General features: G+C 34.5%; 1 protein-coding gene across 4 annotated transcripts in view; it reads left to right on the forward strand.

Moving 5' to 3' along the window:
- The window catches only part of DACH1 (dachshund family transcription factor 1), a 365,706-nt gene that overhangs the window by 151,363 nt on the left and 198,898 nt on the right, over positions 1 to 15,445 (forward strand). For all 4 annotated transcript variants that reach the window (XM_082013958.1, XM_082013959.1, XM_082013960.1 and 1 more), the window contains exon 2: positions 1,387 to 1,502. In XM_082013958.1, the coding sequence (XP_081870084.1) occupies positions 1,387 to 1,502 (116 nt within the window). The remainder of the gene's footprint in view (positions 1 to 1,386; positions 1,503 to 15,445) is intronic.

The following is a 15,445-nucleotide window of genomic DNA, read 5'->3' on the forward strand; positions in this document are numbered from 1 at the left end:
GTACTTTGATTGTTTTTGGTTTATTAAAGGTAGGTTGTAGAAGTTGCAAAAAAAGGGGGGGTTCCAAACACAAGGGAAACGAATATGAACAGAAAACAGAGGTATTTTATTATCTGTCTCCTGCAATCCCAACATAGCTAAAAATGCCATTATCCTGGATGTGAGTTTTGTTACTGTGAGGACCTAAGGAGGAAAACCTTTCATAGCCCCCTTTCTTTTCTTTCTTGTTTTGAAACAAATGAAAAACCTCAAATGTTTGGCAAAGCATAGGTTTACACTGCAGTGTTAGAACTGCACATCACCTTTTTCTGTGAAAGGTGTCCCCTAAATAAGCACTTACTTATAAGCAGGATATTGCAACAGTACTATGCTATGATCTGTACATAAGAATACAAGCCTTTGGATATGCATTGTATGCAGCAGGTACATATTTGCACATAAGTGGGTAATAATTATTTTCATTGTAATCTGTATCTAATTTGTATGCTACTTACACAGTCCAGGAGGTGGAAAGTTGTGTATGTGAGCATTTAAGAGACAGGGAGTGCTTAAACCTGAAGTCTTTTATTTTTCCGTACTGGACAGATGTAAGCTGCTATGATGGCAGTTGCTCAACAGTATCTTACAAATAATTCTGCGTCCTTTCTGACATAAAGTAGTATATTTAAAGTAAGGTGTCTTAGCGAGATTTTCACTTTAAATAGAATAAGGGTTAAATGATAACTTGACTTATCTTTTAAATGACAAAAAATAAAGAAATTGCAAGACCTTTTCACACATTAGATATGTATTGTCATTTATCATCTAGATATCAGGCTAGCAGTGCGAAGTAATAAAACATATCATCGAAAAATGTGCTATAGGTCTGAATCACTCTTTCATTCCACCTCCCAGCTAACTGTAGTATTAAATCAAACAAGCAGAACATTTCCTTAGGCAGCCATTGCCTTTTAATTTCCTGAAGAACCTTAAAATATCATTCATTACAAGTACTACACATATTTGGTTTTTAAAAGTCTCATAAATCAATAGCAGGCTGACTGTAATAATTATTACAAGTTAGTGCATAATTTTCGTGCTGAAGGCTGCATGCAGAACTTTAGCATATGCAAACGAGGCAATTCAAACTGTGTATAGATATTAATATGAAGAAGCAGGTAACGAGGTGCAGGCTATGAATTATGCATCAAGAGCGCATGATCTTCAATGAGGAAAATGAATTCAGCATGTAATCTAATTAGTGATGGAAGTCTATTACATCTAACTGCAAAAGCAACCGTCCTTGAAACAAATTTATTTACAGTCCATGTTACCACTTGAAACAACTTTGAAATGATGTGTAAGACAACAGCTTAATTGTAAAAATTTTTTGTTTGTTTGTTTCAGTTCTAGACCTGGAAGGCCTCCTAAGAGGACTCAAAGTGTCACCTCCCCAGAGAACTCTCATATCATGCCACATTCTGTCCCAGGCCTAATGTCTCCTGGAATCATCCCGCCAACAGGTAGGATCGCTAGAAACACCTTTACACGGGCGATCTTTTGAATTCATGGCTTATATCCACTTCTTAATAAATTAACAGTCTAGGAAACCAGCACCCAAATACCACAAAGGAGTTCCCATTATGTAACATTATTGCTACATAAATGTATTGTATGTAATGGAAATTGTGGCAGCTCAGTACTTCAAAATAGAAATAACTGAGCAAATAATAATAATTTATAATTTGTTCCCCGGTTCTTGTTCTTTTTCTTTATAAACAAAAATCTTTCAAAGCATGAATTACCTATTATTAGACAATAATCTCCTTATTAATTTTTAATAGATTAGATAACTTCTAATTTTTTGCTGCTTTGATTAGATAATGTCGTCATGAATATGGTTGCCTGAAGAAACAGACTTAGTTAAAATAACTCCATTCTGCACACACACCTTTCTCAATTTTTTATCCTGGAATTCTGGTTTCGATATATCTCCTAGGCCTTATACTAATGTAAAGTCCTGTAACAATCTGCTTCTCAAACTTCTGTTTTCTTTTGAAAGTTACTATAACATCTCCTAGCAGTGACTTGCTCTTAGACATAGTTAAAGTAAGAAAGGCCGTGTTGCAGGAAGGAGATGAATAGAGCCACTTGAAGATGGAGGCACCCAACAGTCATGCTGTTGATGGTAGTGCCACATTTTCTCTCCATGTTACAGATGAGTTAAATTCTCCCACTTGCTTCAGCAAAGCTCACTTGAGCTTCCACTTCTTCCCCAGTTATTCCCCACCTGTTTGCACAACTTGGTCTCTAGCACTGATTTTTTTTCTCTAAAGCAAAGGAAAGATAATAAACTAGACAGATCCATATAGGGAGGAAGATTGATGGGTCTTGGAGATTGGATAGATGGGTGGATGTTTGAGTATGTGCCCATGATCACATGCCTGTTTAAATATGAGCATGATCCTTGGCATTGTTTTGGACAAAGTTGACTAACAATCTCCAAAAAAAAATGCACAGTTCAGGAAATATCACATGCCAGAAACTTGTCAGCTTGGATGCAAGGGTCTTGTCTGGAGGAGGGAGAAAAGTGAAGAGAGTTTAGCTCTGTGGAAAAAAGTGGAAATATGTTTCTTGGTCTTAGGGCTTGAGAGCTGCTTTACTTAGTGAGATAGACACATAGTCAGAAATTTTTTATTTGGAATTTACAGCTTTTCAAAAGGCTAAAGAAACAAGTGACAAAATGAAGAGAAGTCAGACAACTAAGGTTGGTAACTGAGACTTGTAAAGTAAGCAGAGGGAAGGAGGGATGAGACTGAGAGTGCAGGCAAGCATGGGAGGGTGTCAGGCAAGTAGGACTCAAAGTGGAAGTCTGGGCACCTGTGACCAGCAAAAAAAAAAAAAAAATTGGGATTAAAATACTATATACGATAGGAATTACAGGATAAAACCTAGTAAAGGAAATAGAGTTGGTGCAGAGTCAATACAAGGTGAGAATAATAGAAAAGGCCTATGTGGGGAAAGAATGAAAGTTTTTATAGGGCAGAAGCATTCATGTTTATGACGGAGAGATCAAAAATTGCAGAAGCAAAGGGAAATTATTTGGGGGAAGTAAGGCAGGAAAATATCAAAGAAAAAAATGCATGTGAAAAGTAGAAAGGAGATGACATGAAAGAAGTCAGAGACAAATAAGCAAGCTGAAAAGAGGGAGACAGGAAAAAAAAACCTTGTCAACATTATCGTTTGGGGTTTTGTGTTACAGTTAATATATAGGAGCAGTTTGCGTCTTGATATGATATCTTCTGGGTTTTTTTTTCATTTCTTTTTTATTCTAAGAATGCAGCTTAAAAGCACAAGTCACGCCTAAAGTATCCAATTCCTCTTTAGACCTTTAAAGCTGGTCATAACAAGTAAATGATAAAAATATATGGTACTAAAAACACAGATCTTAGAATATCAGCCCACAAAAACAGATGTAGACCTTTTTAAAATGATTAAAAAAGAAGAAGAAAATAATTAAAAATTAAAGTAGGAATATGTAAGATTGTCATTCATTGAACCCTTTTAGGATGGTAATACTTTATGAGTCTTGCAAAAAAGGAAAGGTTTAAATGAAATCGCTATTCAGTTTGAACTGATTTCACATGACATGGCTTACCACAACAGAAGGGGTGAGCATGATTTTTTCTCATTGTGGTGGTGCTGAGCCTCAAACAGCACAAAAATTACAAACACTGACAGTATTAGCAGAAAGCTCTGGGGTATGGTGTTGTAAGGAACATCATGACAGCAGTGCTACATGACAGTCATTCCAGCATTTTATAGACAGGCAAGTGTAAAAATAGGCTTATAATGTGATCTTGTGAGTTCAAATCAATGAACATTTGTGCATCTACATTGTAAATAAGTACCAAATCACTCTAAGAGCCCTACAAAGAAAGAACCGCTATAACTGCAATAGATGACGTAGGTGCAGTTGTTATGTGCTACCACATTAGTTGATACTAGAAATTTCTTGCTGCTTGTGAACATTTTCCTTCATATTTTCCCTGTATACTCATAGAACAACAAAACAGTTGAGGTTGGTAGGCACTGCTGGAGATCATCTAGTCCAACCTCACCTAGTCAAAGTAGGGTGACACCAGAGCAGGTTGTTTAGGACTGTGTCTAGTTGGGGTTTGAGTATCTGCAAGGATGGAGACTCCATGTCTCTTTGCAACCCGTCCCAGTGTTTGACTACTCTCAAAATAAAATCTTTTTTCTTACTTTTCAATAGAATTTCCTGTATTTCAATTTGTGTCCACTGGGCAACACTAAGAAGAGACTCCATCTTCTTTACTCTCCCTGCCCATATCAGGTATTCATAGACATTGATTAGAAGCCCCCTGAGCCTTTTCCAGGTTGAAGGTCCAAGCTCTCACAGCCTCTCTTCATGTGTCAGGTGCTCCAATCCCTTAATCATCTTTGAGGCCCTAAGATGAGTCCTTGTTTGAGAAGTTTATGAAGTCTGAATTTCCTGTTAAGATCCAGCTCTAAGCAGAAAAAAATCAAAGTACCAGATTGTTAAGTGCTTTTTCTCTCTCTTTTTTTGGTAACAAATTCTTCTTTTTAAGCTTTCTGATTGATTTAATAATCTGAGTATAATAACTAAGTTTCCTTCCTGCCTGCAAAAGAGTATAAGTGATCACACAAACAATTATGTGCTATTTAATGCTCTTTAAGTAACAAAGATCTGCAATTATTAGGTATATCTAGGATACACAATGCTATGATTTAACATATGATTTTTACTTGAAAATTTTCCTTTTTCTGAAACCTGCTGCATAATACAGAAATATCCATTTAAAGGTGGAAATCCTGGTTTCTAAAGGGGCTGGTTTTGCATGCATTGTTTATGTGTGCAAATAATATCGGTACAAAACTGTATGCTGAGACTTCTCAGGAAATGTCATAGTTGTGTATTTTTGTAGGAGGTCAAGTTAATGATCCCTTGAAAATGTATTCTGTTACTGGTCAAATCTGAAAACCCATGCAGAGAATGTTGCATCATCACTTAGAATGGATTCACTTTAGAGAAGTATTTAGGGACTAAGCTGAGATTTAGGGGCTGTATTGAGAAGGAAAATAAAAGGGAAAAAATGCATAATATTCCACTTTTTTTTTAGGGAGCATAAATTGAAGAAATGATCACCTCTTGGGTGATATTCTATCTGTTTTTATCACAAGATTCATAAATATTACCCACACTTGTCGGACTAACCACTGTCTTTCATTAGGGTCAATTTACAGAATGTTCCCAACTTTAGAAAAGACTGGTCTACTGACAAAAGACAGTCTTATGTTTATTAAAATAAAAGCAGGACCTTTGAAGGTGTGACAAAATGAGAAATGTGTAGTAACAGGAAATTAAATGCTTCTTCAATTGTCTATAGAATTAAAATCTGCGTATGTTACCATAGTGTAGTCAGAAGAAAGAAGAGTTTGGGGTAGGTTCAGGCAGGTATACTGACTTTTCAGGCTTATCTGGATAATGCCTTGAAGGCCTTCCAAAACTAGAGGGCTCATCATAGTTAACTTTGATCCTCTGTGTACTGCAGATCTTTTCTTGGCTAATGTGCTTGGAAGGTTTCAAAAGTTGTCTAAAGTAGAAACAGTAGATAAATGTAATTAATCAGAAAAACAGTGATGTAATTCCTGAGTGTATGATATACGTTGTGCTCTCTGTTTTTATGTCTGTAGTTGCTATATAACATATAAAATCATATTTCCATTATTTTTCATACAAACTTTGAAAAGAAATTATCTTTTTTTTTTTTAATTATTCTTAAGTATTTTATGTTTTGAAACTGTTCTGTAAAGCTCCTGACTGAATTCTTCTGCAGCGTGACCTACTGAGTCTGTAATCTACAGGTGATGAAATGAGTAACTACAAAAGTCTTGTACTTATTTCAGGAACTGTATCTTTCTCTTAAAGAGAAAATGTGAATGTAAAATGCTTTCGGAAATCATTATCATAGGGTATGATACGAATACGTCTTCATATATCTATATATGTATATATCTATATATACATATAGATATATCTTTGTCAATTAAATAAAAGTAATTTCAAAACACTGTACATGTTTAATTTATTACATTAATTTTACATTAAATTAATCTCAGTACTTAGTTTTGCTATTATTTTGAACAGATTTGCTTCACAATAGGTACTTCTGTCCACCTATTCCACATCTGATACCAGAATCTTCTTTTCCAGTGTAAAGATACTAAGCTTCCTCTAAAATGTTTCATGTGTGGGAGTTTTAACTACTTTCCTGTACTAAACTCCTGTTCTGTTTTTTTTCTTCTTAAGTGATAATCTGAAGATTTAATTTCTAATCTCATCCTTATTTTCTCTCTTGCTGTGTGCCTGAATCAATAAAAGAATATTCCAGCTTCCATTCTGTAGAAAACTCTCTGAGCAACAAAGCATTTTTATGGGGGGTTAGAGCAAGGAGAGTGTTGAAAGGTTTTGTATAGATTATTTCAGCTTGGAGGACAAACGGAGATCACAGATGCAGCTGTTGATAAAGTGTGGCAACGTTTCTGCTAAAGTAGAAGATGGAATTATTTGGTGTTTAAAGAAAGTTTAATCACATAATTAAATAATTTCATTTTCTCTGGCTCACAGTTATTGATGTTGTATTAGGCAGACCTGAAAGAATGTTCAAAATATAATTATTATTCTTATTATATCCACATCATAGTGGATATTACCAAGAAACAAAATCTGTAGTTGCAAGTATTTTATCCTGGTAGACTCAGTCCTGTAAGGTCTTAAGAATGTATTTAACTTATCTAAATGAGAAGCTAGAAATTAAAAGTTTGAGTTACATACTTAGTAATTTCGAGAAGCACATCTATTATTCAGTTATCTGTTTTATGTAGTCCGTACATTTTGTGATCCTGTGTTGTTTAAAAGATATACATTAATAAAATTGAGTAGCTGTTGCTTACTTCTTTTAAAATGAATTCCATGTTAACACCATGTTTTTGTTATTAGTTTTTAATAATTTTCAACATTAGCATTGCTTTTGATTGGTGTTATAGGATGAGATGCTGTTTATCTGGTGGGGCTGAACTAACTTGTTGTAAAAATAAGCAGCAAAATCCTGCCTTCAGAGTGATAAACTGTAACCTAATTCAAGAAACTGAATCAGATTACACAAACATTTTTGCACTTCATTAAGGCCTAGTCATTATAATTAATATGAAAGCGTCTATTGTGTTCACTAGTTGATGTATCTGTGGGAAGATATACTGACTCAACCCTGTAAATATATTATTTCATAGTTTTAAAACCATAATTAAAGTGTAATTCAGACCACCTGTCCTGTTCTGAAAACACTGTCATAATTTTGTCATATTGTCATCCTCTTGAATCTAGCTATCTTATACTTTAACACAAGAGGCTTTATCGCTGTAAACCAGTTCTGGAAGCCCACAAGTTTAAATTCCAATGACTCCCTTACAATCTTTAGTTAATAATTAAGTTGATGTTCCATGTAGCCACAAATTCTCTAAAAATCCCCAAATCAAATAATGTTTCAGCAGCTATTGGGGTAAAAATACAAGACACAGTGGGAACTTGAGTGTTTGGCTGTATAATCTCAGGCATATGCAAATTCATCCCTTTCTGACTGTTGACATTGTATTCCTCAACCTTCATTTTGAATGTTGTGTTAAAATTAAATTTATTATAGTACTTGAGCAGAAAATATTGCCATATAAGAACTTATTTTGGGGTCCCAGTAATCCAAGGATCAGGCTCCTGCGAACACATAGTGACTTCAATAGCTCTTTGTAAGAAAATAGGATGTGACTACATGGTTCCTTATAGGCAAATGTATGCAAGATCTCCAAGCAGGCAGATTATAAACTGTCTCCCAATCTAAAGCCATTTAACTACATTTGCTTCTGTGAACTATTTTCTTTCCAGCCATTTCTGAGCATAAGAAGGCTTTGAGTAGCTTTGCTGCTCAACAACATATATATATTTATACAATAAACCACGTAGACATAGATTTTTCAGTCATAAAATCTTTTAAAACCAAGAATTACTTGCAGAAATAGAACCTTTTTCATTAAGAAGTTTTAATCAATAAGAACTCGTACATTTTGCAGTATTATACCATAAAACACTACATATATTCAAAGCCTACAGGATACTGTTGGAAGACTGTGTAAGTCAGAGGGTCAAACCTCATGCAGGTTCACCCACTGCCTGTTGAGAAATGCTCAACATCGTTTTTGATTTAAAGGGAACAAGTTGGTTCACTTCAAAAAAGACTCTGGGATTAAATATTTAGGTGGTGAGGATAGTCAGGTACCTCAACATGCTCCAGGTACTCAGGAAGGAGTGGAGTTATTTTAAGGCATAGTTATAAGCTACTGAGTCCTCTCTTCTACTTGCATCTTATGACTAATCGTTTATTATTAGGTTGTGATGTGCACAGATTTATTACCTGTCAGTGCAAAATCTGAGATGAGGAATTTTTGTTTCTTCCTGGATCACAGAATAATTTTGGCTTCTGAAGGCTAAGGGTGTAATGGAACTGATTTGTGAATTTCCCTGTAAGAGTGATATTTCTGTACCAGTTGTGTAGGATCCCAGTTGAAGGATCATATAATGTGAAGATGAACTATTAGAAGATAATAGTAAAGCCTCTAATGATATGTGGGAGTTTTCAGATATATGTTGCTTTGCTACGTCAGGGTAGATTTAACATGATCAGAAAAAAATATGTGTCTCTGACTTTAGAAATGACCCTCGCACAAATTCCATTTTCTTGTTTCAAATAATAAAAGTATATTAAACATCTTGGGGAAAAAAACCCTCCACTTTTCAAAAGAAGGTATTTTATCATCAGGATTTCCTATAAAACAAATAACATGCAAATCAAACCAAAATAAACCCCCAAATTCATATTAAAAAAGAAAGCCATTCAAATCTTATTCTTAAAGGCAGGTATGTGGCAAAGTTATCAGACTCAAGTTGGACTTGATAATGGAAGTGTTTAGTAGTGATTTCTGTAGCTTTCTGTATTCCAACGTACTATTATTTGTAGTTGAAATTAAAAGTCAGTGAAAAGATACATATGTCAGAGTACACTGATAGTTTAATAAAAATTAAATTATTTGAAATGGAAGCTTACCAACTGTGGGAAATACTGAAATTGTCTTGTAGCTCAGATTTCAGGCAGAGTCTTTCAATAAAAAATAACCCAAGATAGTCACGCTGCTATGTTTCCAGTTTTTCTTATAATAAACCTGATATTTTTCTAAACTCTTGCTTTTTAATGAGAATGTTTAGCCAAAATAAATCAATATAAAATAATTTAATTTCTAATTAGTTCAAAACTAACCTTTTACAGAGCAAACAGTGCATTGCCATCTTAAATATCATATATGGAATATTATTTTATTAAACACTTCCACAAGAAATGAACCTGGGCTGCTGAATTTGGAATAATATCTCAGTCATACAAACACAGTAGTCTCTTATCTGAATTATACTGACTGGCATAGCAATATACTAAGAAGGTACTTGTTAGAGGAAGCATAGCAATATCGGTACGAAGCTCAGGATCATCACATTGCTAACTATGGTTCTGCGTCATCACGATGACATGAAGTTGTTGCGCGCTATCAAGATGCCTGTTTCCTTTCCTATAGAATTAGACTACCTATGTCCTTGCGTGACATGACCAATGAAGGGTGAATGATTTTTTTCTCTTCATTTTATATTTGATCTGCTACAAACTGCATTCAATAAAAGATGACTTCCAATTCATATATTCCAAAGTTATGGTCCATGGTTTCATTATCATATATCTGTGGACTATTTAAAGTACAGGAAGAAACTAAAGCTTATTGTATTTAACTAATTTTTGTGTTTGGTTTTTTTTTTGGTGGGTGGTGTCAAATACAATTTTTTAATATGATTGTCTCCTGGTTAAGAGCAATGCAGTTTTCCAGATCTCATGCAAGGACTTAAATATGAAGGGAATATCCAGAAAAGATGTCAGGTAGCACAGATATTTTTGTTATATGATATAGGATGCAGGTGAACTTACACATTTGTTCAAGTAAATGATATCTTCAAGAGAAGTATGCAGGCAAGCATTATTGTATCTGGGCAGCTTTAGAAGACTACAAGTCAAGCAAAAAAGAATGAGCTAAGTAATGTATTAACTGATTTTATTAATACTTGTTTTAAGTTATCTGTGTTTGATAGCAGCTTGGAAGGGTCAAGCATCTAATGATCACATCGTATCTAACCTTTCAGGAAACAAGTTTATTGAATACAAAATGAACTTTGTCAGTTTTACAAGGACAACCAGTCACTATGAGTTGTCCTTATGACTTACAGCTCTAGTAATGTTGCATGCATGAATTTTATAAGACAGGATAACATACTATCAGAATTATAATGAATCCACTATCAGTTGTTCACAGTGCACTGTGGTGTTGTTAGTAATGTTGTCCTCTGCAGTATATTAGAGCTATCATAAAGTAGTTTTAAACGGGCCAAGGTTTTTGAAGAGGCAGGTTGTTCTGGTTCAAGTCCTGGGCTCAGGATTCCAAGGACAAATTGTTGCACAAACTTGACTCTAGATAGTCTGCAAGTTACTTAATGTTGTTCTTCTTGGGTGGAAATCAGGGAGTATTTATGTCAGAACTGTATTGTGATGTGAAGTTAAGCACATAGAAAGACATGCTGATGAACTGTATTGCAAATACAAAATGATCTGTCAGTTATTGCTCATGGAGCTGCCTCCAGAGCTGGTAGTTTATGAAAACTCAAGCTGTTGGTCCATGCGTTCGAAATGCTAAAAGCCTCATTTTACTTTCTTCAGGTGAGAAGACTTCTTTTATTCCTTCAAGATGCAGAAATAGGTAGCTATGTTGGTGGGTTGTTGCAGCTAAGGCTGCAATTGGAAAGTCAAAGAGAGTGGGATGGAAAGGGATAGGAAGGGGGCTAAAAAATTGTGTGTGTGATGGAGAGAGAGAGAGAAAGGGGGAGGGAAGAGAGAGTTCTTCTTTATGAGTTGGCATAACCAACATGTAGTAGAAGTTTGCTGTTGTCTATTAATTTGTGACTACTGAGAGGTTACAAAGCTACATTGTTACAGTATTTGTATTATTGCTTTCAGGGCTTGTCCTCTTTCAACAGTGCATATACAGGAGGGTTTATTTTGTCTTTCTGCAATGTTTTTAGTTAAGAATGTTGTATCAGTAACTCTTAAATCATCTCCTTTCAGTCCAGTCTTAATTGCAATGAGATACTGTGTTCAAGCTGTCAGCAAAGAATAAACTGTTACTGCTACTAGTATTAGAGATGTGACTGCTATGGACACGTAGAAAAAAAATCTTGGATTGAGGAGAATGTTACTGCTATTACATTGCTTTGATGAGGTCACCAATTAATGATGTATTAGATTCTGACTATGAAAACAGTAACATGCTAAGAATGAGTAAGCTGGAGAAAGGAAAACTACACCTAGTCAAGACAAAATTAATAATGTCACTGAGTCGTTTTAACTCATCAAAATCCATAGCAATGGCACATAGACAGACAGTGTACTGACAAGTTTTACTGAAAAGTAAGGTTTTGTGGTGGCTGAGATTTAGATTGACACAGGGGAAGCAGAACAAGTTGCAGGGAGTGTTTTTTTAATGGGCAGATGCATCTACTAGATTTCCTTTTCTCTATATTCATTATGCCGTCTGGTATCACAGGCACCAAGACCACACTTATGGCTTGAAAAATCCAGTTGTCCCTATTGAGAGGAAAGTTAATAGAATAGCATTGCTTTCTGTAGACTGTACTTTTTAAAAAGAATGTTCCTGACACTTACATTGGAAATACAGAATTCAAAACATAAGGTGGTGTCAGCTGCATATTCCAATAATCACCATTTATGATTACACCAGGTTACTGGAGCTACATTGCTAGGAACCATGAAAATCAAGCGCAAGATCTTAAACAACATCACTACTAAAAAGAATGATGTCATATTTATGTTTTCTTTTGACAGTAAACTAATTCCTTAATTCATATGCTGTGATGCATCAATGCAATATACAGAGACCTAGCTATAATTAACGTATTAGGACTCTGTAATGTCACTTAAGCTTGAACTTCGGATTGTGAGAAAAGCTGCTTAACACAGTGCAAACAATGGTAGGTTTTCCCTGTATCCTTGCTTCATAAATGTATGTGAAGATGGGAAGAAAAGGACTATGTTACTTGGGCGATTTATTAACTGGGTAACTTACTGCATCACAACAGTACATTCTTTTTGCAAGTACCAGACTAGAAACAAAAAGGAAAAAAAAAAACAACGCAAACAGTTTCCAGCATCCTATCAGTATTCAGTGCAAGTATTTGAGAAGAGAAAGGTGATTTCTTGTGAATCAGTACATTTGTTTTGAAAAGTATCTCAAAAGATGCTAGTAGATTAATATTTCATGCAAGTGGGAGAAAACAGTGGTTCTTGTGCACTCAGTCACTGTGTGACAAAACAATTTTTAAAGTAATTTTTTTCCTCTATTGAAACCTCAAATTATATTCGGCCTTTGAAGTCTAGGATATGCAGACGCTGAACACACTGAGGACAACATACTCCTAGAGGTGAATGACAAAAAATATAGCACTGTCACCTCTGTAGTATATAACAATGTGAGCTTCATGTTTATGGCATATGGAATAACTCATTAGGAAATAGGGTTTAGCTTTTTTAAAAAAAATACAGCCAAAAGAACATGTTTCTATAAAATGTAAATGACATAGATTTCTCTTTAAATTAATTTCTATTATCACCAGGGATAAAATTTTATATGGAAAGACTGTTAGGAGGAGGTGACGTATATAGAACCAAAAAAAGTGTTATCATAGTAGATAATTCTTAAGTTAAATTAAAAAAAAACCCAAATCCTTACGCCCCAGGAAGGTCTGGGTGAGAGATGCTGCTCTTTAGGATACTGTTCCTGTAAAGAATATGACTTTTATGGCTGCATCTGTACCAATAAATAGAACAGTTCTGAGCAGTTCTTTGGTTTGGAAGGCAGGCTTGCATCCTGCAGCTTACAACTGCAGGTCTAAACCCTTTTTCTTATTACAAACTTTCCCAACCTAAAAAAAAAAAAATTAAAAAATGCATCCATATCTTCTCCTGAGGAAGAGTTGCTGGCCAGTTCTCTTTCTTATAATGTCCGTGGCAAATTACAGAAGATGTTTTGTAGCTTTGCTACAAAATTACTACTAGGATGAATATTTCACTTGTTGAATTTCTAGTATGGTTTTTGTTTAAAGAAACTAGAGGCAAAGTTTGTATGGAAGTTTTATCTTTTATTAGACCAAGTGACAAAAATTTACAAGCTTTTGGAACACAAGCACTTACTCATGTCTGCTGAATGAAGTTAATCACTACTAAGATCTAAAAGCATCTGAAAGCAATTAAAAATGCTTATATGGAAATGTTGTTTTAAGTATAAGCAACCTGGTTTCTCTACCTTCTGCTCAATAGCTGGATACATTTGTCCAGTGAGTGTTAAAGATGATGACATTTTTTCATTAAAATCTCTTGCAGTATACCTTTTTTTGGATTCTTTAATTGCTTTCTTCTTTACTGCAGGAGAAAGCTTTTCATCTTTTCAATCTTTTTTTGATCTGCATTTATCTTTCCTCATGTTTACTACTGTTCTGGAGGCCTCAAGTTAAGTTTTGACCATGAACAATTAAAAAACCCCATACAGTTTTATAAATGTACAGAGCACTTATCCCTATGCACAAAAAGAAGCACTCCGTCCAAACACAGGATAATTACTGTATCCACATCCACTCAGAAATTCAAGGAATTGTTAGATGATTTTGCACTTGGAAACAAATCTTTTAAATTAATCTTTTTTGTGGAAAACTTAAGGTCATCATGAGACAGCAGCTATGCCAACATGCCCTCCAACCGCTACTATCTGAGTCTTTAAGTTATGGATAATCATTCATAGCAATTTCTTTTCTAACAGACTTATGCCTTCATGATTTTCTCAAGAAAAACATTTGCTTTTAAATTACTTTATAATTGTTAGTTGCTGTCTTTATAGTATCAGTAGACTTATTATTATTGCTATCATTATTATTATCATCATTATAGTGTTTTATGCTATGTTTTGGTGGTGTTTTGTTTTTGATTTATTTATTTATTACAATCTCCCTTATATTACCAGAAGTGAATTTGCTGATACAAGTCAAAGTATTGAACTTAGTATTGAGGCACTGTATCATCTCAAAATATTCTGAGTTCCAAGTCACATGCTCTGAGCAAATATTTACCATTATTCTATGTAAGCAAGTATTTTACAATTTCCTGCAGGTGGTCTTGGATCTGACCTTTATTTGCGACTTTCCCTTATTTTCAACTAGTTCTCCCTCTCCCCTCAAAACTGGTAGAAGGACTAGAATATGTAATTTTTTATCATCCTAATTTGAGACATTTTCCTTAAAGGGCACTGGAAATTTCACTGGCTGCAGATTTACACAGATTTAGCTTTGGCATGAGTTTCAAAATATATAAACTCACAGAACTGTGGTAGGAGTGAGTATTTTAATTTATCTTCCCCTTTCCCGCTACTTTCTTAAATCTACTTTGTCTTTATTTAATATTCAGACTTATTTAATTAAATCTTTAATAATGGAAAGAAATATTTTTGGTAACAATAAACAGGTTACAATTAACAGGTAACAATAAATGAAGAGTAACAGTAAATCTTAACAAGACTCTCCCTCGGATGTTTTCCCTTACCATTCATTCAAATTATTTAATTCCCTTGTCCTCTCTAGCTGACCAAGCAAGAGTTTCACAAAACTTTCTTTGGCCATGGAATGGAACTTTGAAAGTTAAAAAGAGCACTAGGATTTTGTATTAGAAATAATTATGTACTTTTTCAGAACTTTTATTTGTTTTTCAGACTGTAGTTCTTATTAAGTAATCAAGTAAGTTGATAGATTCAGTAGGTAGCCCAGATATAAAGTAGGACATGGGCAAAACAGAAGCATATTTAATATAGCCCTTATATAACTTGATCACAAGTTAGTTGAAGGTTATTGCCAATGGATTTAGCTTAACTTCTATCCCACGTGTTAGACTGTTTTAATTCAGTGTAACCACAGAAACTGTATTTGGTCTGCCCTTGGAAAATCCTTTTTTTTGTGTAAAAATTTGTGGTAAGTGTCTTTTTTTTTGTTTTGCTGTATAATTCAGAACTGTTTATATAACCTCTGAGATAACACTCTTTTTGAGTTGTATTTTAATCTGCTTCATTGCTTCTTTTAGAATTCTTCATAATTTAATTGTATTTATTCACTTAACACAGATCCATCTGTGGCCTGCTCTCAGTAGAAGGCTCCTCATTTCATCCTCAG

Source organism: Phaethon aethereus (assembly GCF_964289735.1).
Source record: "Phaethon aethereus genome assembly, chromosome: 1".
In the NCBI taxonomy this organism is placed as follows: domain Eukaryota; kingdom Metazoa; phylum Chordata; class Aves; order Phaethontiformes; family Phaethontidae; genus Phaethon; species Phaethon aethereus.